This window comes from Aspergillus campestris (assembly GCF_002847485.1).
Source record: "Aspergillus campestris IBT 28561 chromosome Unknown P168scaffold_2, whole genome shotgun sequence".
Taxonomy (NCBI): domain Eukaryota; kingdom Fungi; phylum Ascomycota; class Eurotiomycetes; order Eurotiales; family Aspergillaceae; genus Aspergillus; species Aspergillus campestris.
This window is the reverse complement of record NW_020194337.1, coordinates 906,276-931,095: the sequence shown is the minus strand read 5'-3', so window position 1 is coordinate 931,095 and position 24,820 is coordinate 906,276. Positions and strand designations below refer to the sequence as shown.

Below are 24,820 nucleotides of genomic sequence, written 5' to 3'. Positions count from 1 at the left end.
TCAAGCTTTCATTTTCATTTTCAATACATTTTGTACTCAAGTAAATAAATTAAAGTTAACAAAAGTACGAAGGAAGAGAAACAAATACAAAGAAAAGAAAGAAAAGAAAAAGACATCCATCATTCCTCGTTTGCATCTTGGGAGACCATTCTATTGTGCTATACTACACTATACTACTTGTGGAATTGTCAGTCAACGAATAGTTTATGATTCATGATTCAATTCCATTCATATATATATCCTCGCGTTTGTGTTTGTGTTTGTGTGTATGCAGGTGTTCCTCCCAAGTTGTCCCCATCTATATCTGTCTATGCTTAAGTACGAGCAAATCAAGACGGAAACGATCCATCATTCAATCAATCAATAGAAAAAGAAAAAAGTAAAGTCATCCAAGATAAACGAGAAAGAAGGCAGTCAAGTAGACAGTGTCCACTACAGAGTAGAAGGACGACGCTTCATGCCGACCATCAAGCCCAGAGGCTTACGGAGGAAGCCCTCGCGGGTCTCCATGGGCCCATCCTGCTGCATTTCGAATTCGAAGAGACGGAAGACGGTAGCGGCCATGACGAGAAGCTCCATCTCGGCGACGTTGCGGCCGACGCAGGCGCGGGGTCCCGTGCTGAAGGGGATGAAGGCGGCCTTTTGGCGGGGCGTCAGACGGGCGGGATCCCAGCGGTCGGGGACGAACTGCTCGGCGTCGGGGCCCCAGATCTCCGTGGAGCGGTGGATGGTGTAGCTGGGAACAGAGACGACGTCGCCGGCTTGGAAGACGTGGCCGGAGATGGTGATGGGGGGGCTGCCGGGGGGATCTCTCGGGGGAGACCCATGGCGGAGGTGCTGTGGATGCGCATGGTTTCCCAGATGACCCATTGGAGGCTGGGGATGAGTTAGTGACATGGACTTTTGTGGCCTAAGGGAATGGTGTTACGGGAGAGACATACTAAGGAATATCCTTGACCATGGCGTGGGTGGGCACGTCGATATCGCCGGGCAGCTCCTCATCCAGGACCTTTTGCAGTGTGGGGATGACGCCGGGGGTGCGCATGCACCAGTAGAGGATAGCGCAGGCAGTGTTGGAGGTGGTGTCGGAGCCGGCGATCAGCTGGGTCAGGGCCTCGGCGGTGAGTTCCTCGCGGCCCAGCTTGTTGCCGGTGCTGTCCTTGCCTTCCATCAGACGGGCGAGCAGATCGACACGGGTGTTGTTGGCCATGACCTCGGGGCGCAGACGCTCATTGACACGGGCGACGGCGATGCCGGCCAGATTCTCGACAGCTTCCATACCGTCCTTGAAGAAGCGGTCGGGGATGTACTTGGCGAAGGGCTTCAGGGCGGGGAGGGTACCGATGGTGGCGGAGACCTCACCGCGGCGGTTGAGCACCTCGACGGCCTGGACGTACTTGGGGGGGGAGTCCGGAGTCTTGCGCATCTCAGCGATGTCCTCGCCCTTCTTGAGCATGCCGAAGGGGGCGCCGAACGCCAGATCCCCGATGATGTCGAAGGCCAGGAAGTTGAACCAGTTGAGGGCGTCGATAGTGACGTAGCCGGACTTGGGATTACCCTGGGACTTGGCAAGGTTGGTCCACTGGGTGGCGAAGAGCTCGATGTTGTGGTGGATGTACTGCTCGAACTGGCCGATGGACTTCATACTGAAGGTGTGCGAGACAGTCTTGCGCTTGCGCGTGTGCTCCGCACGGTCACGGGTGTTGAACAGACCGCGACGGATGGAGACGAAAGCATCGTAGAAGTCACTGTGGAGGTTAGTCTGGAACTTTCATTTCTGACGACATATATGGTTATGTGGATAGACAGATAGGGGACAGGTAAATGAGGTCAACATACGCCTTGAGGAAGCCATTGCCGTGACCGTAGATGGCGTTGATGGCGCCATCGTCGGCGATGGAGACATGACGGGGCGCGATACGGACGAGTTTGCCGTGCTTCTGGTGGGCTTGGTGAACAGCCTCAAACCGGCGACCCTGGCGAGCTTGCAGAAGCAACCAGAGGTTGGTAAAGGCGGCGAACGAAGGGGTCGGGATATCACGCAGACGCCAGGTCTGGAGATAGGGCAGGATGTAGTAAAATGCCAAGAGACCGACCAGGGCCGAGGCGGCGCCCTGCGGGGTCAAGAGGTGCTCGATGAGCTGTTGTGCGAGCATGATGCACGACGAGGGACTGAACAGTCGCCTGGAGAGGGGTCAGTCGGGGCCATGATTGCATGTAAGACAAGAACGCGGGGAGAGGAGAGAAGTGAGGGGATACAGAAAAGGAAGAGGAGGAGAGGAAGTGTGGGGAGGCACATGACCAGCGTACTTACCTAATCGGATCCAATCACAACGAGCGCCAAGACGAACGGTCGTCGTCAGGGTCTCAGGGAAATGTAGATAGAGAGGGAGATCTTAGGATGGGAGACAGGGATTCTGATCCCGATGAGAAAAGGGGGTGAAGATGATCAAGACGGTCTCCTCGAGTTCCAGTGGATAAATAGAAGAAAGAGGAAGATCGAGAATAATCTGGACAGACGATCGATCGAGAGGGGATATTTATGACGAGGGAGAGAGAGCAACCCCGAGGCAAAGAGAAAGCGAACGGATGGCGAAGTCGGGAACTCTGGGGTTCCTGGCAGGCCTGGGTGCCTGGGCGCCTGGCAATCGTGGGGTTGACCGGGTGTCGCTGCCTCAGGCTGTGCGATCCGGCAGCCGGTGTTGCCTGCCGACCGTCGGGCCGCCTCGGATGTGGACCCGCCGGGTCATCACGTGGCCTCCCATTGGTGCATATCTCTGATATTAATCATCACATTATTCACTTGCACTAATGAGGCACAAATCCCCGCAGTAGTGAATAGTCTAAACATAAATTATCCATCCCAATTCATAAAATGGTCGAAGGATTAACCGTCAGACTACCCGAATGATCACCTGACAGAGACAACTGGCGAATGTCCCATGGCATAGCAGCCATAGGTTCATCCACCGATCTGCAAGGCTCCTCCTTGGCTCTCCACCGAGACGAAGCAATAAATTGAAATCATCACCATACATAGGCATACGATGCCCATTTGTCGGTCAGTCAGCCCTTATTGTCCAAAACTGTCATGATTGGCAGACCGAACCCCAGTCCCACCATGGAACAGCACCGGCCTGGTGGCTCTACAGTATAAACAGTACTTGAATTCCACCGGAAGACCGGCACGGTTTTTGTGGCATCGACCGTGGCCCTTGGTGGTCATTGGTCATGCCGCTCTCCCTACCCTGTTACCGACAGCCAGATCAGCTGTCCGGCCCTCTGCCGGACCTTTTTACCCGTCATCTCCCTCTGTCCTCAAGGGTCACCGGCCCAGCTTTACCCATGGAGATATATCGAGAGAACATTCTGGTGAAAAGAGTAGAAACCTCCGTCTCGAGCGCTGAAGAAAATCAAATTGCTGCTATTGGCGATTGGGGACCAGCCGGATGGTATCTATCATACAGAAAACATGCTTATATATTTCCCCGGTTCTAATGGCTCGACAATTGGCCTGCCATTGTGGAGAATAACATTGACCCTTGGCCCTTGGAGGCTGCCCTTCTACAATTTGTCCCCGAGGATTCGGAGTTTTGATGCGAGACAAAGCACTTGTCTCCTCCATCAGTAGTCACGGTTCATATCAAATAACAGAAAACGATGCGATATGACCCTTTTTGCCTCCGTACTGTAGCAGCGGTTGTTGATGATCACCTGACTTGTCCACTATTGACATCCTTGGCCTGATTTTGAGCAATCACATCATCTTCAAGGCCCCTATTTAACACTATATTCATCTTCCAATCTCCCTTTCTATCTTTCCTCACACAGCACAAATTTTCGTTCTTCCCTGGGCATGTTCTCATCCATTCTGCGGTCTTTGCCGCGGCTTGGACGGAGATGGACGCCCCTTGATTTCTCAAACCCGAACTTCGTTCGTATACCCGAGTACCACAAGATTGAAGAAGAGACTCTCCCGGATTATACTGCTTCTTGGTACTATCCTACCCAGATTGGAGAAGTCATCCAAGAGCGATATCAAGTAGTAGGCAAACTAGGGTTTGGATCCACCTCCACAGCGTGGCTAGCACGGGACATGAAGTGAGATCCACTGGATGGTTCCCATCCCATTCCAGTACACTTACGCACCAGACTTCCAGCCACTGTCAGTATGTGATGCTTAAAATCTTCGTCCGGGCTTCGTCCATGGGCAACCAAGTGGACGACGAGATCGAGATGTACAGACACATTGAACAATGCCCAAAAGGTCATCCAGGCCGTGATGCGGTCCGGACATTACTGGATACATTCTACATCAATGGGCCGGAAGACAGGCACCGGTGTCTTGTCCATCGCCCACTGTGGGAAAGTGTTTTGACTTTCTTACGCCGCAACCCGGTAGAGCGACTACCCGCAGTAATCGTAGCAGTCGTTCTTCGGCGGTTGTTTCTGGCGTTGGATTACCTTCACACGGAGTGCCAAGTCATCCATACTGGTTTGCGCACACCTTCCTCTACGTTATCATCTATTGACTACCTTTACCTAGATATCAAAGCCGACAACATCATGCTAGGCATCGACGACGATTCAGTCTTCGGCGACTTCGAACAGAGTGAACTCCAACACCCCGTTCCAAGGAAAGAAGTAGACCCCAACGGGAGAATCCTCTACATGTCCCAGGAGCTCAAGATGCCCAAACCATTGGGTGCCCCTGTCCTCTGCGACTTTGGCTCCGCAGTTTTCGGCAATCAGTCCCACACAGAATTCGTTCAACCCGACATCTACCGCGCCCCGGAGGTGATTCTCGGGGCTCCGTGGACGTATAGTGTCGACATATGGAACGTTGGTTGCATGGTATGGTGGACATTCTGTTTCCTTGATTTTTATAAATCACTAAAATAAGGCCATAGATCTGGGATATCTACCAAGGCGGCTCCCTGTTCTCCGGCTATGACCCCGAATATCAAAAATACAGAAGTAGAGCCCACCTCGCTGAAATAATTACCCTTCTCGGTCCTCCGCCGTCGAGTCTCCTCACCCAGGGCGGTTTAAGCGACAAATTCTTCTCCGATGACGGTAAGTCCTCACTAAGCTCGTGAACTCAGTACCTCAATTCGCTCACTATCTGGTCTCCAGGCAACTTCCGCACCAACTCTCTACTCAAAGATCCTGTCTCGCTCGAACAGCGAGAAAATACCCTCGTAGGAGAACCAGAGAGAGAAGCGTTCCTCCGCCTCATGAGAAAAATGCTGCAATGGGAGCCCGGAAAGCGTAGTTCCGCGAAGGAACTCGCGGAGGACGAATGGATCCAGCAGTATCTGTAGACAGTCTAGAATCCAGCATTATGGAAGATTACCGGGCGACAGTGGTGTGTGGCAGAAGCTGTCGGTATTACGGCGGTAGGAGATCACCCTTGATCTAACAGTTGGAAACTCCCCACCCTTGTATTTATTATTACTGTTTTATATATAGAGCATCTCAGCATGATATACCCGAGGCCCATTATCAGTTCAAAGCCACCGTTACTTGTACATTACCAATCGCTTCCCGGATATAAACACTTTCCCAGAGTGTCAGACATCCTAATGACCATAACCGACGACCATCTTCTATATTCTCCAAATATCAAGACATCGATCTCATACCTGTACAGCGTCCTCCTCCCACCGATAAAGCCCACTCTTCCTCCTCTCCACCTCCCACCTCTCAATCCACCCCCTCATCACCTCCCGACTCTTCTTACTCCCCACATTAACAGTAGGAACGACCCTCCCAATATCCAACGCACAACAAAACATCGTCAACTCCCTGAACGAGCTATGCTCACTATACGGGACCCCGTAGCAAGCACTCTCCCGCGTACTCCCCCGCTGGGGCACCAAATCCGCGACCGAAAACGGCGACTGCCACTGCGGGGCGTGCAGCACAGCTGACACAGGCGGCGGGGCATTAATGTCGATGGTACGGCCCGCTGGTGGGCGGTAGGACCAGCCTGTGGGGCGGAAGCCGACGACGCGGGCGAAGTGCGGCTTGAGCGAGTCGAGGTAGTCGGCTAGGGTGTCGGCGCGGAGTTCGAAGAGCGTTTGCATGTGCACTTGGGCGGCTGTCGGGTCGTCTGTGAGCAGAGAGGTGAGCTCGGGGTCTTCGAGGCAGGCGCAGACGCGCTGTTTGGCGGGGGTTGCGTATATTTTTGTGCCTAGGGCGCGCGCGATGCCTAGGCAGATGCGCTCTTTGCCGATGCTGTAGGTGCCGATTACGATTAGGAGGCGGTTGTTGTTGGAGGACGGTTGGGGTGGGGGATCTGAGGTGGTGGGGTGTGATCCGGTTACGGTTGAGATGAATCGGTTCATTATTGTTGAACCGATGGACTTTCCGGGTGGGACAACGCCGTTTGTTGTTCCGTCGTTGAGACTGACGCAGAGGTCGGCGCATGCGCGGATGACGTCGCTTTGGCTGGGGAAGGCGTATTTAGGGCTGAGATATGTGGTGTCTAGGTAGCAGGTGTCGATGCGTTGGCGGCGGCGCTGGCCCGTCTTGGGGTCGACGGGGTTGGGACAGAGAAGCGGATGGTGGACGTGCGACGGCGAGGCGCGGAAGTCACCGCAGTGGAGGATGCGTTGCGTCCGCTGGGCTCCGACGGGCTTTTCGAATAGGAACAGGGCGCTGCCGGGGCAGTGGTTCGCCTCGATCAGGGTGGTCTGCACCCCGCCGGTGTCTGGCACCTCGATCCGCTTCTCGAAGTCGAGGGCCACGATCCATTTCGGGTCGACCTTCAACTGCTGGCGAACGAGGTTGGCCGTAGGCTTGCTACAGTAGATCGGACCGTGTCGCCACGACCCCGTCAACCCGATGTAGTGGTCGCTGTGGAAGTGGCTCAGGAAGTAGGCGCTGCACCCTTCCACCGCCCCGTAGCGAAAGGCATCCACGCAGATGGAAAAACCAGGCATGATCTTGTAAAACGGACAAGTTCGTTGGTAGGCTTGTTTGCCTCGCGACGCCACCTCGTTGGCGGCTGCTGAGGACCACGCGGTGTCTTCTGCATTCCCGGCCATTAACTTGGAGAAGGCCGTTCCAGCGGCGGATTCACCCGAGTTGTAGGGGTCGGGTTGTGGTGGTTTCGCAATGGCGGCACGCTCCACCGGCGAGGATCTTTTTGCCGGGGGTGGAGTGTGTTCCGGGATGTTGCTTGACTTCCCGTCCAGACAAGCGTTGACATGTATCGATATATCCTGTCAGACCGTTAGCTATATAAAGATGTAACCTAAACATCGAGTGGACATACACTTTCATTTAGCGTTATCAGCCGGGTCTGGCAAACCGGACACACCGTTTCGTTGTCCCCTGGACTACCCTCTCCAACCAGACACCCGTCCTCCAGCCCATCGGATTCCATCACGGCCTCCTTAATGTCGTCATCTAGGGGTTCTAAAAATTCTTCTCCTTGGAACTGCAACGGATCCACTCCTAGTTCATCCTCTTCTAATTCGTCAAAATTCGTATCTTCATCATCTGCGGCATGGCTCGTGGCGTCTCTTACCAGTGGTGGCACGGGGGGTCGTTCCGAGTCCGTTGCGTCGATAGTAGTCACAGGCTCGTCAGCGCAAGACGGAGTATCCTTCAGGTCCATAGCGGGTAAAGAGTCGTCACCGAGATCTTTGAAGGCGTCTAGGTCGTCCTCGCTATCCGACTCGTCGATGAACGGCCCGCTAGTCGGCCGACTCTTAGCCGACACAGGACGAGGCGAATCGCCTTCTTTCTTCTCATTGACGCCCTCGGACTCCTCCGTCGCGTCTACCCTGCGTCGTTTTACCGACGACGGCGCTTCCTCATTCTGCTGATCATCCTCCTTCACGTCGAGGCCCTCGCCCCAGATATCATCAGGTGTCCGCGACCGCGACCGCGCCCGTTCTACCGGCGCCGCAGGCTTCCCATTCCGATCTTCGAGAAACAGTCCACCAGCGCCAGTGCCAGCGCCCGACCCCGAGGTCACAGACCTGCGCAGACCAGGCGAGCTACTTGCGCTCTTCCCGCGACTGCCATTAGACCCCTCGCTCGGTGTCGCGAACTGTGTGATTCGGGACTGTCGGGAGGTAGCTTGGGGCGGGCCGTCCGCTTTCTGGAAGAAATTGAGAAGACTGGCGTTACGTTTGGTGGCGCTTTGCGGTTTCGACTTGGAAAACGATCGGGCGGGTGTCGAGGCTTTTTTCTGGTTGAAGCCGGCCATTTGGTTGGTAGGTCGGCGCGAATTGGAGGCGTGCGGGGATGGCGAGGGAGGCGTCACGGCGTCACCTCCAGGAGAGACGTCAATGGAGAGGATTGGCAGGTGTTATGTATGTAGTGTAAAAGTGTCTAATATGTTGTATTATGTACTGTCATTATATTTCATTCCGGGCGTGTCTCGTTGATCTGGTCGCAAAATCAGAGTATGGCGTCAAGAAGAAAAGTCGCCAGCCACGCGACCGCCCGGTTTTCCGTCACGACGTCACGTGTCGATATTGCTGTTTTGGGTTGTCGATCCGTCACGTACAGGCTCATCTTCATGGATAAACTCAACACTTCTAATGACCATCATCCTATGTCTATATTCGGAGAAATATTTGCATCCTTGATGGAATTTTGATCGGACACAATTGAGCAGTCACTTGTTACAACAATGCAGTACATCGCCCTCGAATACGGGCCTTTACGCAGCTGCATTCCACAAGCATAGTCCACGGTGACAACAGGCTTAATAGAAACAGGCATCAAGCATCATTCAACAAATTCTATGTACACTGACAGATGCCAAAGGGAACATAATATATAACAAGAAGTTCAACAAACAAGAGGTATGAAGTATGTACAAACGTAAACGACATGAAATAAACAGACAACCTCAAGCAACCACTTGAGTCTTGGGCAACGCGACATGCGAGTCCACCCCGTTGACCCTACCATTGATGCGGGAGTCCGACAACGGGGCAAGCACAGCAGCTGCAGCATTGTCTGCCGGTCCACCTAGCGCCAACAGGATCTGTTCCATGGACAACTCCTCGAAGCCCGCCGCCCGCAAGCTCCTCCCATGCGTCAGGTAATCAAACCCACTGACGACAGAGGCCAGCTCGATCAGCGAGTGGATAGTCGGCGACGACAGACCAGCCTTCAAGCCGAGCTCGTACCACGGTACCATGGCGAACAGGATATCCTCGAGCAGGTAGCGGTGGTTCATGGAGGTGGGCGCGCTCTTAGTCTTGTTGTGGATGACGGACCCGCGCGCAAAGTCATGGTAGTCGCTGAACTCCTGATCGTGGCGGTAGTTCTGGTTCATGTAGTCGGTGATGGAGACGAGGTCGAGACCGTAAGCGCGTGCGATGGCCAAACGCTCGCCGTCGATCTTCTCCGTCACGCGCGACACGGCGGGCGACATACCCTGCGCGTAGAAGAAGAAGTCGCCTCGGGTAGCTTCGATCCAGCCTGCGTTCATGAGCGCCGCCGGGCAGTGCACGACCGGGTTGATGTTGTTCAGGCCTACTTCCAGCAGGTTCTTGCACCACACGAGGCGCTGCGAGAAGATGGACTCGACTTCCTGGTGGAGGAAGTCCACGTCGGCTTGGTTGTAGTAAGAGGCCTCGGTCTCGGAGGTGGGCGGCTCGGCCCAGATGGCGAGGCTTTTCTTCACCCCCTTGACGAAGACCGTGTCTCCCGTGATGCGGGTGGCATATGGGGAGATGTCGGTTTCGAGGACATTCTTGGGATTGATCTTCTGGCGGGAGGCGAGGTAGAAGAAGTTGCCGACGTTAACGATAAGGGTGTGATGTTGAAGGTCGCACGGGCTTAGGGCCTGTAGGATGGTCTCCTGTCCGTATGAGGGCACAGTGCTCACCAGGAACGCGGAGTGTCGGGCCGCGACATCGAAATCGCTGGTCGTCTGGACCTGAAACGTCCCACTGATTTCCCCGCTGGCCTTGAGCCAGCCACCATTCTTCTCAATCATGGGAATGGCCCCGCGATGGTCGGGGTGGCCGTACAGCATCACCGACTTGCCACGGCTCGCGAGGTCGGCTGCAAATGCACACCCACAAGGCCCTGCACCAATGATGGTCACCTCTGGGGAGAGATCAAAGTTATCGACTGCCATGGTGTTACTATTCTCGGACTGGATGATGGTGTGAGGAAAAGAACGAGGATTCTTATGGATTAAAATGCTTTGATGTGCTCCTTATACTCGCGAGGACGCGCTGCTTATATAGTCACCTCATCTGCAGATCAATAACCCCTAGTCAGACACCCATATCCTGGAAATACCGATATACCCCTCCGGTTAACCGACCTCTACCTCGAATGTCCTCTCACACCACCCGGTTGAACCTTGTTGGACTCGCGGATGCAAATCGTCTGCACCGTCCCCACGTGTCCCTGACGCATCTCATGGACCCAGGGTCAATCATCCTGTTTATTATCGTGGTACCTAAGTTTTCGAGACTCAAAATCGCCCGATAAGATCGTTCTGCGCGGATCTTTCCACGCGCGGCGGAGAATCAGCCCTGCAGGCGTTGCGAATTGGATAGCAATTGGCTGTATGAGAACTCCATTACGCAACACCGTCAGATGAAGATCATCCTGAGAAATTTGTGAATCGCGTCATCAACAGTTCCCACTGATGATCAACGTAGCATACTTAGACTCCTTTTCTTAGATCATCTTATCATTGTCCGGGTGCCATCAACCCTATGCCGCTGTCAACAGCATCGGCCTTGGAGTATGTATAAGAATCCCGCCTGGAACTCATCCATTGCCCAAATTATGTGAAGCCGGCGGTTTCAATGTTGTTCCATGCCTAGCCAGTTATAAACTAGCTTTACTTCCCATCTTCCGTACTTCCCCTTTTCCTGGTCAACCGTCACAGCTAGATCCAGTACCCTTGCTAATTGGACGATCAGGGTGCAGATCCACCGTGTTTTCCATTCAGGGCATCTCCACCGGTCCTCCCAGCGGAGCCCACTAACAAAGCAAATTTTTATCGATCAATCTGATAATGAGCGACAATGAGCACATTACCCACTGTCTCCCACGCCGATGTGGATTCCAAGGCATGATGACGCAGGGGAGATCAGGGAGAACCTAGGGCTAACCTCCATTCCATCGACACCTCTGCTTACCGTGATGACCAATTTTCATTCCACAAGGTCCTACATGCTTTGATTGATCGTTGCAACTCATCTTCGACCCAGGTACCATGGCAAGTCTGATGTGAAATTGGCAATCGTACCTTGTGAAAAGAGATTGTCAGGACACATACTCTATACATCATTCATGGGTCTCCTCGGTTGAGCTGTCGTCGATCCTTCACTCCTCCAAGTAACTCCAAGTAGATCATTACAAGCTTTTCAGGGAGATCCACCACCCCACCACCCCTCCGCGGTCCACTCTTACCGGATTATTCCACTTACCCGACATGCCGTGTCGCGAGATTCGCTACTCTTGAGGTAGAGGCGTTTCTTTCTCGCTGATTCTCTCAGGAACCATCGGTACCTGGGACCTGGCTAGCCGAGTCGAACAGCAAAGAGAACGAGATTACCGGGCACATTGTCTGGTTGTCAGTATATTCATTCCATCCATGTTGCAATCAACTCGTGCCCTCTTGATTCATAATTCCTCATGTCTGACTCTAAATCCATGAGCGCGGAGTCTCCGTCGGAGGCGGCGCTCAAGCCGTACAGCTCCTTTACCCAGCTGCAGAAAAGATACATCATCTTCACTGCGGCAGGAGCAGGCTTCTTTTCATCTCTATCGGCGCAGATTTATTTTCCCGCCTTGAACATGCTATCCGAGGACCTGGGCGTGTCTGCGTCTTTGATCAACTTGACGGTGACGAGTTACATGGTCAGTACCCGTATATCAACCCATTCCGTGAGGGTTCGTGCCCTAACAGACCATCAGATCTTCCAAGGAATCGCTCCCATGTTTCTCGGCAGCTTCGCCGACCAGACCGGCCGTCGACCGGCCTACATCATCTGCTTCGTCATCTACATTGCGTCCAACATCGGGCTCGCTCTTCAGGACAACTACGCCGCACTGATCGTGCTGCGATGTATGCAGAGCTCGGGAATCAGCAGCAGCGTGGCCCTCTCCGCCGCGACGGTGGCAGATGTCGCCACGAAACAGGAACGAGGGTCATACATGGGCATCGTGATGGCAGGCAACTTCAGCGGTCCGGCCATTGGCCCCATCATCGGTGGCTTGCTGGCTCAGTATCTCGGATGGCGGTCTATCTTCTGGTTCTTAACCATCGCATCGGGCGTCTTCCTCCTTCCCCTCCTCTTTTTCCTCCCGGAAACAGCGCGTAACGTCGTTGGTGACGGCTCGAGCCCGGCCCAATCCTGGAATCGTCCGCTGATGGAGTACCTGGTCCATCAAAATCGACCATCGTCATCTCAAGCTTCAAGCTTAGAGAGCTCCCAATCCCTGGATAGCGACTCACCCCAGAAACCCAACAGCCATAAACTCCGCTTCCCGAACCCACTGAAGCCCCTCGCCGTCGTCTGCCACGCCAACTCCATCATCGTCCTCATCGTCACAGGCGTCATCATGGGCGGCAACATGACCGTTCTCTCCTCCATCACCCAAATCTACACCGCCCAATACCACCTCACAACCCTCCAAATCGGCCTCTGCTACATCACCCTCGGCACAGGATCGATCCTCGCCTCCGTAGTCACAGGCCGCCTCCTCGACTGGAACTACCGGCGTCTCGCGTCAAAACACACCTCCCCCTCTCAAGCAACATCCCCCACCCAAGACGAAAACAAAGTTCCCGTCGAAAAAGCCCGCAGCGCAATCACCATTCCGCTCGTCATAACCGGCAGCGTCACAGTGCTCGCATTTGGCTGGGTCCTACAGTACGGCGAGCCGCTGCCCGCACCCGAAGTGCTGCTTTTCTTCATCGGCATGGGCCAGACAGGGGGGTTCATCTCGACGTCGACGCTTCTGGTCGATCTACACACGTCGCAGCCGGCGGCTGCTACGGCGGCGAACAATATGGTGCGGTCGTTTTTCTCGGCTGGGGCATCGGCTGCTATTGATCCTATGCTTGCTGCTATGGGGAGGGGGTGGGCGTTTACGCTTGTTGCGTTTGTTTTGTTGGGGACGATTCCGTTTTTGTTGTTGCTTTGTGGGATGGGGCGTGGTGATAATGCTTTGAGGGGCTTATTGAGAGTTGGAAAAAGGCAAGAAGATTGCGCTCCGGAGGGCCAAGAATAGTCTTTCATTCTTTCTTCCTTTTGTTCTTCCTCTTCATTTTTCTGCTTCTTCATATGTATAAACATATCAGTGTCGTTGAGACGCCTAATACCCCAGTATTCTTGGCATACCCAAACCTCCCTCCACAAATCTCCAAGATTGAGCGTCTCGTTTCGTCTCGGTATGAGGATTGCTTCCGTGCGTATTACATATGCGATGAAATTCTGGCCCTAGCATATATCTGAGATAGTGGTGTCCGCACCTTGGGGGGGGTAAACATTCCGACCATTTCGCTATTTCCTATCCCCACTGCATACATTAATGGAGTGGCTTCAACTTTATCAGTGATGTCTGTGCTATGCTCAGTATCTAAGTGAAGACCTGAAATATTCAGATTGATACTCACATGGCGCAAGGGTGTCTGGCTTGGCAAGTTCCGATCTTTGTCTAGCATGTCTGATCAAGAGAACAACCGACGAACAATTTTGACCGACTGGGGTAAAAACGCATCGGGCAGTGGCATGGCTCCCACAAGCCCTTGCAGCCTGCTAATCGCTGTCACCAATCTGACATACAATAGACTCACTGTGACTAGTCTTTTGCTAGCGTGGCAAGACAGTTGCCGAAACTTGGGTCGGGTCGATTCTTCTAATAGTCAAAATAACCACATTGGTGATAACGGCAGGGGGCGTCTTTGAAACGAGGGTGAACATGTATTACTAGGGTCAAGTCCGCATTCGAGAATTACATCAAGCACTTCGAACGAGATCCCTCTCCTATCTAAGTTACACGCCGAAGGAGAAAGCTAGTTGAACCACTGTTGGTTCCACTGATATCATAGTGGTATGTTGTTGGGAAAACTTAGGATCCTAATTCTCAAGTGTCATGCCCGAATCACGAACCAATGTCTTCAATATCAACAAACTTTCCATTTTCATTCCTCCAAGGCCCATAGGCAGCATAGATCCTTTGTTATGCCACCCTAGACTTAAAAAGGGACATGGCAACTAGGTTAAGCTTTGGGTTTTTGTGATCGTCAACGTCATTGTCCGAGCGATATATTTTCAAGACCACTAGACCAGAACGTTGACCAACGCTTGGTATAGGGCTTAACCTGACTGATATACCCAACATATATTTCGCAAAGGCGCTTTGGGGCTTGAAAAGCCGAAATAAATAACATTGTATTGACACTTCCATGGTATCCCAAAGACCGCAGGTGTATAGTTACCACCCTCTGTCTTCCTAGTCACTACGCTCCTTTACGTCCCTTGTTCTGGTAAAACAAAAAGAATAGTCACATGGCCTACAACTGCGTATCGAAGTGTCTTGGGGCGAGTGATGTATAAATCGGCACCTTCGGCTGCTTGGAGTGGCCACGCTTCTAGACAAGGGTCTCTTGATAGTGATATCCAACATTGAATTTTAGGGTAACCATTGCTTTATTTCCCCGACCTATCCAAAAGCTAAAAGAAAGCAGTGCGCTTAGCGTACTGCCTCGAATCGAATACCTTGACGAATAGGGGTTTTCCTGAAATAAGAAATCGCCGTCAAGCCCAACCATCTCTTCCGCTTGATTTTCAGTTTCAACAAGTCAACACTGTAACCTTGGTACTTTGAATCGCTTAATGCTGCGAATCAAATCCATCACCCCCGCCGCCTTTCTTTCTCTCACATCCTAGTTGTCTCCACGATGAATATCCCTGGGATTTGATGCAGGAAAAGGTATTCGTAGTCAGTGGATTTGTAATCGGCACATCCAGGAAGGTCAGTGCAAGCCTTATCCAACCAAGTGAAGGTGTGCCTGTACACAAGTTGTTCCCCGCATCTCTTATACTTGATCAGACGACTCTTCGAGACGCATATCTCGTGCACAACAACATCGGTCTTTCCTTGCTTAATCCGGCGCTGAGCTTCATGGAAAGCCCAATTTTCGTTCTTTGTAACTGAAATCAAGGGCGATAGGCTTCTGCTAGACCAGTCGAGATGGTTTAGCACTATATTTCGGCATCTCTCATCCATAGGAACGCGTCTCGTTGTTTTTGCCAAAATAGCACCTGTGCGCCTGTCGAACTGGGCCATAGAGTCTTCATCCTCAACACGCCACGCACGCAGGAAAATCTCGTCCTGTCCAGGCATTTTGGAAAATCGAAGGCAATATAATGGAATGGACCAAGCTAGCAGAAATCAGAATAGGGACAGTTGTAGAGGAAAGTGGAAAGTTTTCCTTTGGCTTTTTCTAATGCAATGGGGGAGTGTCACATTAATACCCTTCACTGCTTCCCTGGGCTTCACTCCCTCGTCAAAAGCCACACACTATCTTCTGCACTTTACTCGGTCGTCTGGCTGAGCATTACTGGATTTAAACTGGAGTGCGCTGCCAGCTCATCTTGCGCCAATATTCCCTGTCTAATAAATGTACTTATTATATGAGAAACAAGGCTGTCTTGATTGACTGGCTGAGGATTACTAGATTTAATTAACCTTAGAGTATGTCGCCAGCTCATCTTACTACACATGCCCCCGCCGCCTAACATATCTACCCATCACATGAGGGCCAAGGCTGTCCCGGTTGGTTTTTTCCCCATGTATTGGCTGTTCAGTGCACAGGTACATAACGGGTCATATCGTACAGCCAACAAGAATAAGTAGAAATGTCTCCATTTCTTCAATCTCCCCAGAGCAACCATATGGCATAGTGGTGTAATCCGGGTTGTTTCTGTATGCGCGAACAGTTGATGTCGACGAGGTCCGATGCAGGGTGTGGGCACCAAGACACATTTGGAGCCCCAAGGCCACACATTCGCAGGTCAATGTGTTGGAGTGACTGCAATCGGTTGGCATGTCAGCTGACCTGCAGCGTTTGCAGAGTCCTTTTCCTACTGTTTTTCACCTTGTAATTTCAACCATCGAGCAACCATCAAGCACCCTTTTCATAGCTCTGAATATCATCAATTTCATCCTTTCGGACGCGTTTCCATTCCCTAAAATCAACACAATGCACCAGGCCAAGGGTACAATAGTCTTGTCTCGTGTGTAGTAGCAGGACCTGAGGGGACACGACGCCAGTCGAGCGAAAGCAGCGCTCGAGGGCTTGGAAAGACCTGTGACCCCGCGGGGGCAAGCCAGGTAGTATTAGATATATATAATTGGCATCTGGGGACATCAAGCAAGGAAGTTCGACACAAGTGGTCCTTTGAAATTCAGCAATATGACGCACCACCCAGGGTGTGGTATAACTGGATTCACCTCAATATCGCCTTATTAGACATATCAGTCTAGATTCATAGACGTGTGGGTAAATGTATGTAATTGAGATGCCAAGTAACTATTATCCAAATTGGTGTTTAATCAATCTTTTAACATTGTTTTGGATTATGATAACATATTTGTAATCCGTCTTACAATAACAATCCGATATGGTGTAACGGCTAGCATCGCTGGTTTTCACTCAGCAGATCGGGGTTCGATTCCCCGTATCGGAGCTTATCTTTTTCTTTTTTCTTCCTTTTTTGTCCTCACCTCTTTTCTTCTAACGTGCAAGTTCAGTCAATTCTACTTCATCTTCTCTTTCTGTACAATAATGCGAATACCTTCGGAGACCCTGCTAATTGCCCTCTTGTTTCAAACAAGTTCTGAGACAGACTCAGCCCACACGCAATATTAATGCCCAACCTTGCTTCCCCTATGCTATCTTTATCAACATTGATGTGCATATCGCCTGTCGCATCTCCCTAGCGTGTTGCTATACAGCCACAGCCTGGGGGCGGAAATTAAAGTCCCGCCATTGTTGACTGTTGTTATCGCCCTTGATGGCCGGGCTAATCGGGTACGACCCTAGACGGCGTCGGCGCGGCTCCTTGCAATTTATCTTGGAATTAAGCTTTCCAACCCCCGATTGGCACCGGTGGAACACGGGAGTCGAAACAAATAGAAGGACGATATACTATGCATCGAAGCGACCTGAGACAAGTCGATGCTCGCCACTCCCACGGGGGCTATTCCAAATGGTCCTTGCGATCCATGGAGAATGTGAGACTGCCGGATTCTCCACGCTTCCCGAGTCGGGCGATGTGGAGATGATACTAAGCCCCTTGGTTTGGACCCGGATTTACTAATTCACTGGTTGTGGATTTTGTGAGCCTGACTATGACCAAGATGCCCGCGGGTTTCGTGCGAATTACAAGTATCTAGCCACCACTTCCGGATTAGGGTACCCTGGTGACCGGACCGGCTGGCTGACCGGAGACGGCGGGGCCGCTGGAAACGGGGATTGGAATATGCATGGCGCATTTTCCAGTTTCTTGGCCCCTCAGCGTCACGAAGTACGTAGGGCCTGTCGATCATTTGTTCTGCAAAACTGGGATACGAGATAGCAGGTGCCCGACAAGATGTCCACATGCGGATCTTGATCCCAGTTTCGAGCTACATTGCCATTCGTTAGCAACGAGGCGTCTCGCGCAAGGGGTGGACTGGGTCTGACGGTGTATCCAGTCCTGCACCTCTAACCTTGTACATGTTGCACTGCATGCCTTCCATCCCGCTTCTAGAATGATTCGAGGCTGCTGTGTGGGTGTGGACGTGTGCGCCGAGCCCGTGCTTTCCCCCGTCGGCTATCCACTGGGTAGTCCACCCATCCAATGGCTTGCTGGATATACACACTCCATGAGCGCTGGCCAAACGTTAACTTTACCGACCCTGCAGGGGACGTCGCAAGAATAAGTACTGATGGGGGCCATTGTAGACAACCAGGCCGATCCCGTGCGCGATTATTGCGATAGGTCTGGTGCCTGCCCCAGTCCGGCGCATTATGCCCGTTCATATTTTTGTGTCCTTCGTGATGCCGCTTCTGGAAGTCGACATCACCTGCCAGTACGAATACAAAACCTCTTGCATTCCCGTGGGGCAGATCGCTCGATATCTTCCCCTCTTCGATTTCACGCTATACTGTACTTCTTGTCTGTTGATTTTGACTCATTCTTTTCGATTGACTGATGTTATTGGTGCCCATCATTTGCAATGCCGTTTCTATTAAATAAACCAGCAGATGCGGTGGGCTCTGCCACCCCAGCTATTGCCATCGGCTTGTTCGCGGCATTTGGGGGTCTACTATTCGGGTGATTACTGAAACTGTCCCCTGTCCCAGACCCAACTAACTTCGATAGCTATGACACGGGCACGATCAGTGGCATCCTGGCCATGAAATACTGGCGAGAGCTCTTCTCCACCGGCTACGTCAACCCGAAAGACAACTTCCCCGATGTGACCTCTTCCCAGTCCTCGATGATTGTATCCTTGTTGTCAGCGGGCACGTTCTTTGGTGCACTGACGGCCGCTCCTGTTGCGGATCATTTCGGTCGACGGTGGGGCATGATCATTGATTCGGTGGTCTTTTCGTTCGGCGTGGTCCTGCAGACCGTGGCTACTTCGATCCCGCTGTTCGTTGCGGGAAGGTTCTTTGCTGGCTACGGGGTTGGTCTTCTATCAGCCACTAGTATGTTCTATCTTACTCTGTTGCTCGCGGCGACGTACTGACCCGACAGTTCCTCTTTACCAGTCTGAAACAGCCCCCAAGTGGATCCGGGGAACCATCGTCGGCGCCTACCAGTTAGCAATCACCATCGGACTGCTGATCGCGGCCATCGTCAACAATGGAACCAAGGATCGCATGGACACCGGGAGCTACCGCATCCCCGTTGCTCTTCAATTTGCCTGGGCTATCATCCTCGTCGCTGGGATGTTGATGCTTCCAGAAACTCCCCGCTTCCTCATCAAGAAAGACAAGCATGAGATGGCCGCCAAATCTCTGGCTCGCCTCCGTAGAATGAACATCAATGACTCTCCTATTGTGGAGGAACTGGCCGAGATCCAGGCCAACCATGAATACGAACTCAGTCTGGGCCAGGCCAGTTACATGGACATCTTCCGTGGAACCTTGGGGAAGCGCCTGGCGACCGGGTGTGGTATCCAAGCTTTGCAGCAGCTAGCCGGCTGTAATTTCATTTGTAAGTCCACCGTGACCGGCTTGGTATAACCAGCGTTGAAACTGACCACACAAAGTCTACTACGGCACCCACTTCTTCCAAGCCTCCGGCATCCAAAACGCCTTCACCGTCCAACTCATCACCAACATCGTCAACGTGTGCTCGACCTTCCCAGGTCTCTACATGGTCGAGCGCTGGGGCCGGCGACCCCTCCTCCTCTACGGTGCAGTCGGCATGTGCGTCTCGCAGCTCATTGTCGCCATAGTCGGCACAGCAACCTCATCAGACGTGGCCAACAAAGTCCTGATCGCTTTTGTCTGCGTGTATATCTTCTTCTTCGCCAGCAGCTGGGGTCCCTGTGGGTGGGTCGTCACGGGCGAGCTGTTCCCGCTCAAGGCGCGCGCCAGGTGTCTATCGATCACGACGGCCACGAACTGGCTGCTCAACTGGGCCATTGCCTATTCTACGCCCTACTTGGTGGACGCGGGTCCCGGCAATGCCAACCTCCAATCCAAGGTGTTTTTCATCTGGGGCGGGTTCTGCTTCCTGGCCGTTATCTTCGTCTACACGTCGATTTACGAAACGAAAGGGCTTAGTCTCGAGGAGGTAGATGAGCTTTATGCGAAAGTCACTTCGGCGTGGCATTCGCCTGGGTTTAAGCCCTCGTCGATTATCACAGGTGCGCTGGATCATAAGGCGAAGCTGGATACGTTGGAGGAGGAGGATTCCCAGGTGAAAAGCGATATGGAGCACACGGAGAAGGCTTGAGACAAAGATTTGGTATGTGGAGTATTACGTGGGATTGCTTGATGTGCTGGGGTTTCTCAATAGCTTTGAGCATCCTCGTATTGACGGACAGAGTGCCGTCCTTGTAATAGTACGCCGTGTACGCTATTTATGTGGCTTGCATCAAATAGTTTGCATTTCCCTGGGCACAACAACAGGGGTAGCTGGCCTGCAATCAGCTGCTAATATCAACCTTGTATCTATGACAAAAATTCTATACCCGTATCAAAGACATTGCTTTCCATGGATTGTAGAGACATTGATGCCTGAGTCCACCACGGCCGGCCTTGATCATTTCTCAGGCATCTATAGAATTACATAATGAATCACATGCACCATGCGAAACACGGGGAAGTCACGGGACTTGGCGGACCCCGGAGATCAGCCTGAACATCATCCCGCATGTCTATTTTCATCTTCTCCACCGTTTCAAATCTCCTATTCCACCCCTTGACTGTCCGCGCTGGTCGCCAATCCCAGGGCTGATAAGATGAGGACCTCTGTTACCTAGATATTCCTCTGCGCGCCTTGACCACTTCTTGTTGGCAGTGCGAATTCAATGCACGATATCTTGATTCGTCCTTCACACCAGGATGACGACTGAACTGAAGCACCAAAAACAGCCCCCGGGCGACCGTTCTTCGGATTTCGAATTGCGAGAAATCAATAACACCACCGACATCGAGGAAAAAGAAACCACCTGCAATGTCACCGACAGCCTCCTGGGCCACCAAACACCGCATACCGCCAGTTCGACCGAAGCGCCGCACCCGCTCTTCCCCCCGCTGCCGTCCTACGGACCGCCGTCGCTTACCGCAAATATTCAATATATGCTAGTACGATGCGTGTCGTTTTTTCTCTCGCTGGCCTTCTTGGGCGCAGTGGTAGCGGGCGCTCTTGTCCAAGGCGTGACCGGAATCCTGGCAAGTCTTCGCTTGCGCGCTAGTGGCCAGGATCCCAGTGTTCGGCGGATATTTCACGTGGAAGAACAAGAGCGACAACGAGAACGGGATAAGGCACATCGGAGATGGAAAAGGCGACAGGGGAAGAACGAAGTCGACGAGGAGGCCCCGGATGAGTGTCCCCCGCTGGAGGGCGGGCAGGATCCAGTTGTCTGTGATGTGGCATATTACGCACGGAGAGTGGGCCTCGACATAGAGACCTTCAAGGTGCAAACGGAGGACAATTTTATCCTCACGTTGTGGCATGTCTACAATCCTCAAGAATATACCCCGCTGTCTGCACAGGCGAGACGGTATCGTGGGCCGGAGGTATTTGCCGATCGGAAAGACCCGGCATCGCATCCGGCTTCAAATCGCAAGTATCCCGTGCTGTTGATCCATGGACTACTACAAAGCGCTGGCGCTTACTGTGTCAATGATGACGATAGCTTGGCTTTCTATCTCGCCAAGTCGGGATACGATGTGTGGCTCGGAAATAACCGGTGCGCGTTGCGACCGGAGCATACGACCCTGTCGCCATCGGACCCGCGGATGTGGTCGTGGAACCTACAGCAGATGGGCACATTGGACGTGTCGGCTCTCATCTCTCGAGTCCTGTACGAGACCGGCTTCGACAAGCTGGGTCTCGTCTGCCACTCGCAAGGCACCGCGCAGACACTAGTAGCGCTCGCCAGAGACCAGCGCCCCGATCTAGGCGAGCGCATCTCAGTATTCTGCGCCCTCGCACCAGCCGCCTACGCAGGCCCACTCGTCGAACGCGCCTACTTCCGCTTCATGCGCGTCATCTCGCCCTCCATCTTCTACGCCATATTCGGCATCCACTCATTCATCCCATTCATGATCACCATGCACGACTGCCTCCCGGGAAGCATCTACGGCACAATGGGCTACTACGTCTTCTCCTTCCTCTTCAACTGGAGCGACACACGCTGGGACCGTGGCCTCCGCGACCGCATGTTCCAGTTCGCGCCCGTCTACGTAAGCACCGAAACCATGCGCTGGTGGCTAGGCCGGGAGTGTTTCGCGACGCAGAAATGCATCTTGTCCACCCACGAAGTTAGCCTCGCTGAAATGGAAGAGGACCACCGGGTAGAGCGGGGCGTCGCAGACGCAGATTCTCGCAGCGATACCGCGTGGTTCGGCCCCCAGGCGCCGCCCATGGCGCTGTGGATCGCGGGATCTGATGACCTTGTCGATGGACGCCGGCTGCTCCGGAGGCTGCGGAATGGGCGGGAGCCGCATGTGAATCTTGTGCATGCGAAGGTCATTGAGGAGTATGAGCATTTGGATGTTCTTTGGGCTATGGATGCTGTGGACCAGGTGGGGCAGGAGATCAGGCAGGTTTTGTGGTCGACTATTCCGGAGACGGCGAGAGATGTGTGTCGTGTTCCTGCTGGTGTGCGGTGATTATTCACCTTTTAGATCGCAGACATCGTAAAGATAACTTGCATGAGCTGATGTAATCTGTCCAGAGAGTCTGGAAGGGGGCGAAGCATAGGATTCACATGAAGCTGGCACAGGGGCTCGGAACTGTATACTATGTACAATATACTTATCGATATATTCATGTATACTGATTATCAAGAGCAAGACAAACCCGAAACTAGACACTCGAAGTACTTCCTCAATTGGAACTGAAACTGCTCCACTAGATTCTAGTGAACCATGCAAGCGGTTCATGAAAGATATCTTTTGTTTCGTCAGGATGGACTAGAGTACTATCAGAAAGCCCATCGAGCCTATTATGCGCATCGCAGACAAAATTTTCATCTACGTATCTCACAGATACTATTCACCTATATCATTATATATACTTTAAATAACCACGAGGGAGCCCTCGAAAAGCTCCCCAAAAAAACTAGATAGGGCTTCCCAGATCACGAGACTCCCAAAGTGGGATACAAGATTATCCACTTTGGAAGTATACAGTCAAGACCCACTTCCCTGACGTGACAGAAAGAAATGCAAGGGTCCTTCTGCATACTTCGGTCCTCGGTACCTAGTTAACTAGCTCCGGGAGGGGCTGTATTGCGGGGTTGTTAATATATTATAGTATGTTAATCGCTTGCTGAAGAGTACGCTAGAGGTCAATCATGTAAGCTTGAAGATGGCATTGAGGTTACGTGTTTGGTTCGTCTGGTTTGTTTGAATATAGGATTTAATCACTGAGTTGGCCACGAGCAGTCAGCTCGCCTGGTGGTGGGATAGATCGGCACGGTCTCGGAGAAGTCCGAACGGCGTTGAATCGAGTGTGGGTAGTGAGTGGCGAGCGGGCTATAATTAGAAACTACGTGATACTTGACAATATTCACAGCTTGAAAATGCCCATTGTATTAAATTTGGAGAGCGTTGAACGAGCTCAGGTTGGAAAACCCATATGTGATTCCAAATTAGATATTGCTTGATGATGAATAATTATGTACAAGTGAAAATAGAAAAAAAAGTGGAGCTGATCAGCAGTATGACTCCAAACAACAAACATCATAAATCGTAAGTTGAACAATCATTTTTTTGTAAACATCACCACTAGTGCTGCACCTTGCGGTCGCCCATGATGAAGCCATCCGGCGCCATCGACGAAGAGTACGGTGGCGGTGCCAAATCCACACTGTCCTCGTCTGAGGGATCTTCTTCAGTGGTACTGCCAGGCTCTTCCTTGATCATGGCCTGGACTTTGGGGTCTGTCGCGAGGGGAATGTCGCTGGGTATATCGAGTTTCTGAAAAAGAAAATTAGCATTTTGCCAGTAGAAAGAAAAGGAAGAAAAGAGGAAACTTACCTCCCCATGCACACCAATAGCAATAACCTCCCCCTCCGCGACCTTCCCAATCAGCCTCCCCTTCTTCCACACGCCATTCCTCAAGCGCATGCCCTTAAACTCCGTTCGAAAGATCTCACAATCCTCAACATCGCACTCCACCAACGTCGTGCGTTTGACCTTACAGCGCAAAAGACGCACTTTATCCAGCGTGCTCCTGCAGACCACACTCTCCGACACAGTCGAGTCCTTCACCCCGCACCTCGCAAGCGAGCTCTTCTCAACGAGACTCTTCTCAGCACTAGTGCGCCGAATAGATGGCACGTCGCGCAGGGTGGAGCTGTCCGCGACGACGGACCGGGCCGCAGGGACGTCGACCAGCTCGCTGTCAGCAAGGGTGCAGCGGCGGGCGGAGGAGCGGGTAAGCGTGGAGTTGGATGCTTTGGTGCGGGAGACGGTCACAGCGGGCGGTTTCTTCGATTTCTTCGCCTTGTCTTTGTCTTTTGGGTCGAGGGGTGGTGGTGGGTTGGTTAGGTCCACGGTGGAGAGGTCGCTGCGGTGGATGCGGTCGGATGAGCTGAGGGACTGGAAGGTGCAGGTTGTTATGGTTGAGCGGGTGATGTTGGGGGAGGAGGTTGTGGTTGGGGTGGAGAGGGTGGTTGATGCTATTTTGCTGGACATGTTGATCCGCAATTTGATGGTTTTGTTGTAGGTTCTTATTTTCCCCAGTGGGTTTCGTTGGCGTGGGTGAGATGAATTGGTGGTGAGGTGAGATGGGTGTGGTGAGATTATATCACGGGAATGTTGCTGCCTTATAGGTATCACCAATTTGACGGTGGCGTTCATGTGGAAAGTCGTGTGGATATCGTGTGGATGCCGTGCGGGGCCTTTTCAGCTCTCCGTGATGGATCCACCGATCTGTTATTCACTGGTTGGACAGATCGCTGGACTCGGTCTTTGACTGTTTTATCGTTCTTTGTTACATCTTAATGATCTTGGCGCACTTATATATAGTGTCCGTCAGACCCAATTGCTATATCGAGGATATGTATCAAAGACTGCTATTCTGCCATTGCGATCTATTCTATATTCACCTTGCTGACGCCCTCCATG

The 24,820-nt window shown here is 52.4% G+C and overlaps 9 protein-coding genes and 1 non-coding gene across 10 annotated transcripts; 5 read left to right on the top strand and 5 right to left on the bottom strand.

The window, feature by feature from the left end:
- Positions 1-163: 163 nt before the first annotated feature.
- On the bottom strand, positions 164-2,205 carry P168DRAFT_287699 (cytochrome P450). Its single transcript, XM_024836633.1, has 4 exons — positions 1,840-2,205; positions 942-1,748; positions 824-876; positions 164-761 (listed from the first exon to the last, which is right to left on the bottom strand). The coding sequence occupies exons 1-4, from the start codon at positions 2,154-2,156 to the stop codon at positions 433-435; spliced, it is 1,506 nt and encodes a 501-aa protein (XP_024695809.1). The 5' UTR covers positions 2,157-2,205; the 3' UTR covers positions 164-432.
- A 1,651-nt stretch (positions 2,206-3,856) lies between these two features.
- On the top strand, positions 3,857-5,324 carry P168DRAFT_279198 (protein kinase; the record flags this gene model as incomplete). Its single annotated transcript, XM_024835762.1, has 4 exons — positions 3,857-4,101; positions 4,161-4,854; positions 4,911-5,076; positions 5,137-5,324. 4 exons carry the CDS (start codon positions 3,857-3,859, stop codon positions 5,322-5,324), a joined length of 1,293 nt encoding a protein of 430 aa, XP_024695808.1.
- Positions 5,325-5,508: 184 nt separating this feature from the next.
- On the bottom strand, positions 5,509-8,391 carry P168DRAFT_248297 (DNA cross-link repair protein PSO2). The gene is made up of 2 exons (XM_024834113.1): positions 7,283-8,391; positions 5,509-7,229 (listed from the first exon to the last, which is right to left on the bottom strand). Exons 1-2 carry the CDS (start codon positions 8,222-8,224, stop codon positions 5,640-5,642), a joined length of 2,532 nt encoding a protein of 843 aa, XP_024695807.1. The 5' UTR covers positions 8,225-8,391; the 3' UTR covers positions 5,509-5,639.
- A 397-nt stretch (positions 8,392-8,788) lies between these two features.
- Positions 8,789-10,458, bottom strand: P168DRAFT_338134 (uncharacterized protein). The gene has a single exon (XM_024841758.1). It carries the CDS (start codon positions 10,115-10,117, stop codon positions 8,876-8,878), a length of 1,242 nt encoding a protein of 413 aa, XP_024695806.1. The 5' UTR covers positions 10,118-10,458; the 3' UTR covers positions 8,789-8,875.
- Positions 10,459-11,655: 1,197 nt separating this feature from the next.
- On the top strand, positions 11,656-13,595 carry P168DRAFT_338129 (MFS general substrate transporter; the record flags this gene model as incomplete). Its single annotated transcript, XM_024841757.1, has 3 exons — positions 11,656-11,862; positions 11,920-13,165; positions 13,564-13,595. 3 exons carry the CDS (start codon positions 11,656-11,658, stop codon positions 13,593-13,595), a joined length of 1,485 nt encoding a protein of 494 aa, XP_024695805.1.
- Positions 13,596-14,889: 1,294 nt separating this feature from the next.
- On the bottom strand, positions 14,890-15,357 carry P168DRAFT_279194 (uncharacterized protein; the record flags this gene model as incomplete). The annotated part of the gene is made up of 1 exon (XM_024835761.1): positions 14,890-15,357. The coding sequence occupies one exon, from the start codon at positions 15,355-15,357 to the stop codon at positions 14,890-14,892; it is 468 nt and encodes a 155-aa protein (XP_024695804.1).
- A 1,274-nt stretch (positions 15,358-16,631) lies between these two features.
- P168DRAFT_t44 lies at positions 16,632-16,703 on the top strand. The gene has a single exon. It is a non-coding gene; the product is annotated as a tRNA-Glu (tRNA).
- Positions 16,704-18,237: 1,534 nt separating this feature from the next.
- Positions 18,238-20,031, top strand: P168DRAFT_264143 (sugar porter family MFS transporter; the record flags this gene model as incomplete). The annotated part of the gene is made up of 4 exons (XM_024834842.1): positions 18,238-18,335; positions 18,384-18,712; positions 18,762-19,223; positions 19,279-20,031. 4 exons carry the CDS (start codon positions 18,238-18,240, stop codon positions 19,968-19,970), a joined length of 1,581 nt encoding a protein of 526 aa, XP_024695803.1. The 3' UTR covers positions 19,971-20,031.
- Positions 20,032-20,447: 416 nt separating this feature from the next.
- Positions 20,448-22,517, top strand: P168DRAFT_287696 (putative ab-hydrolase associated lipase). Its single transcript, XM_024836632.1, has one exon. The coding sequence runs from the start codon at positions 20,582-20,584 to the stop codon at positions 22,355-22,357; it is 1,776 nt and encodes a 591-aa protein (XP_024695802.1). The 5' UTR covers positions 20,448-20,581; the 3' UTR covers positions 22,358-22,517.
- An 836-nt stretch (positions 22,518-23,353) lies between these two features.
- Positions 23,354-24,547, bottom strand: P168DRAFT_287695 (uncharacterized protein). The gene is made up of 2 exons (XM_024836631.1): positions 23,729-24,547; positions 23,354-23,668 (listed from the first exon to the last, which is right to left on the bottom strand). Exons 1-2 carry the CDS (start codon positions 24,386-24,388, stop codon positions 23,477-23,479), a joined length of 852 nt encoding a protein of 283 aa, XP_024695801.1. The 5' UTR covers positions 24,389-24,547; the 3' UTR covers positions 23,354-23,476.
- Positions 24,548-24,820: the final 273 nt, after the last annotated feature.

Bases quoted from the DNA above. Each gene is read 5' to 3' on its own strand.
- P168DRAFT_287699 (XM_024836633.1), bottom strand. From the start codon at position 2,156: ATGCTCGCACAACAGCTCATCGAGCACCTCTTGACCCCGCAGGGCGCC. The intron at 877-941 runs GTATGTCTCTCC...ACTCATCCCCAG, and splicing joins ATGGTCAAGGATATTCCTTA to CCTCCAATGGGTCATCTGGG. The intron at 762-823 runs GTCTCCCCCGAG...ACGTCTTCCAAG, and splicing joins CCACAGCACCTCCGCCATGG to CCGGCGACGTCGTCTCTGTT.
- P168DRAFT_248297 (XM_024834113.1), bottom strand. From the start codon at position 8,224: ATGGCCGGCTTCAACCAGAAAAAAGCCTCGACACCCGCCCGATCGTTT. The intron at 7,230-7,282 runs GTATGTCCACTC...ACGGTCTGACAG, and splicing joins TGATAACGCTAAATGAAAGT to GATATATCGATACATGTCAA.
- P168DRAFT_338134 (XM_024841758.1), bottom strand. From the start codon at position 10,117: ATGGCAGTCGATAACTTTGATCTCTCCCCAGAGGTGACCATCATTGGT.
- P168DRAFT_287696 (XM_024836632.1), top strand. From the start codon at position 20,582: ATGACGACTGAACTGAAGCACCAAAAACAGCCCCCGGGCGACCGTTCT.
- P168DRAFT_287695 (XM_024836631.1), bottom strand. From the start codon at position 24,388: ATGTCCAGCAAAATAGCATCAACCACCCTCTCCACCCCAACCACAACC. The intron at 23,669-23,728 runs GTAAGTTTCCTC...TTTCTTTTTCAG, and splicing joins CTATTGGTGTGCATGGGGAG to AAACTCGATATACCCAGCGA.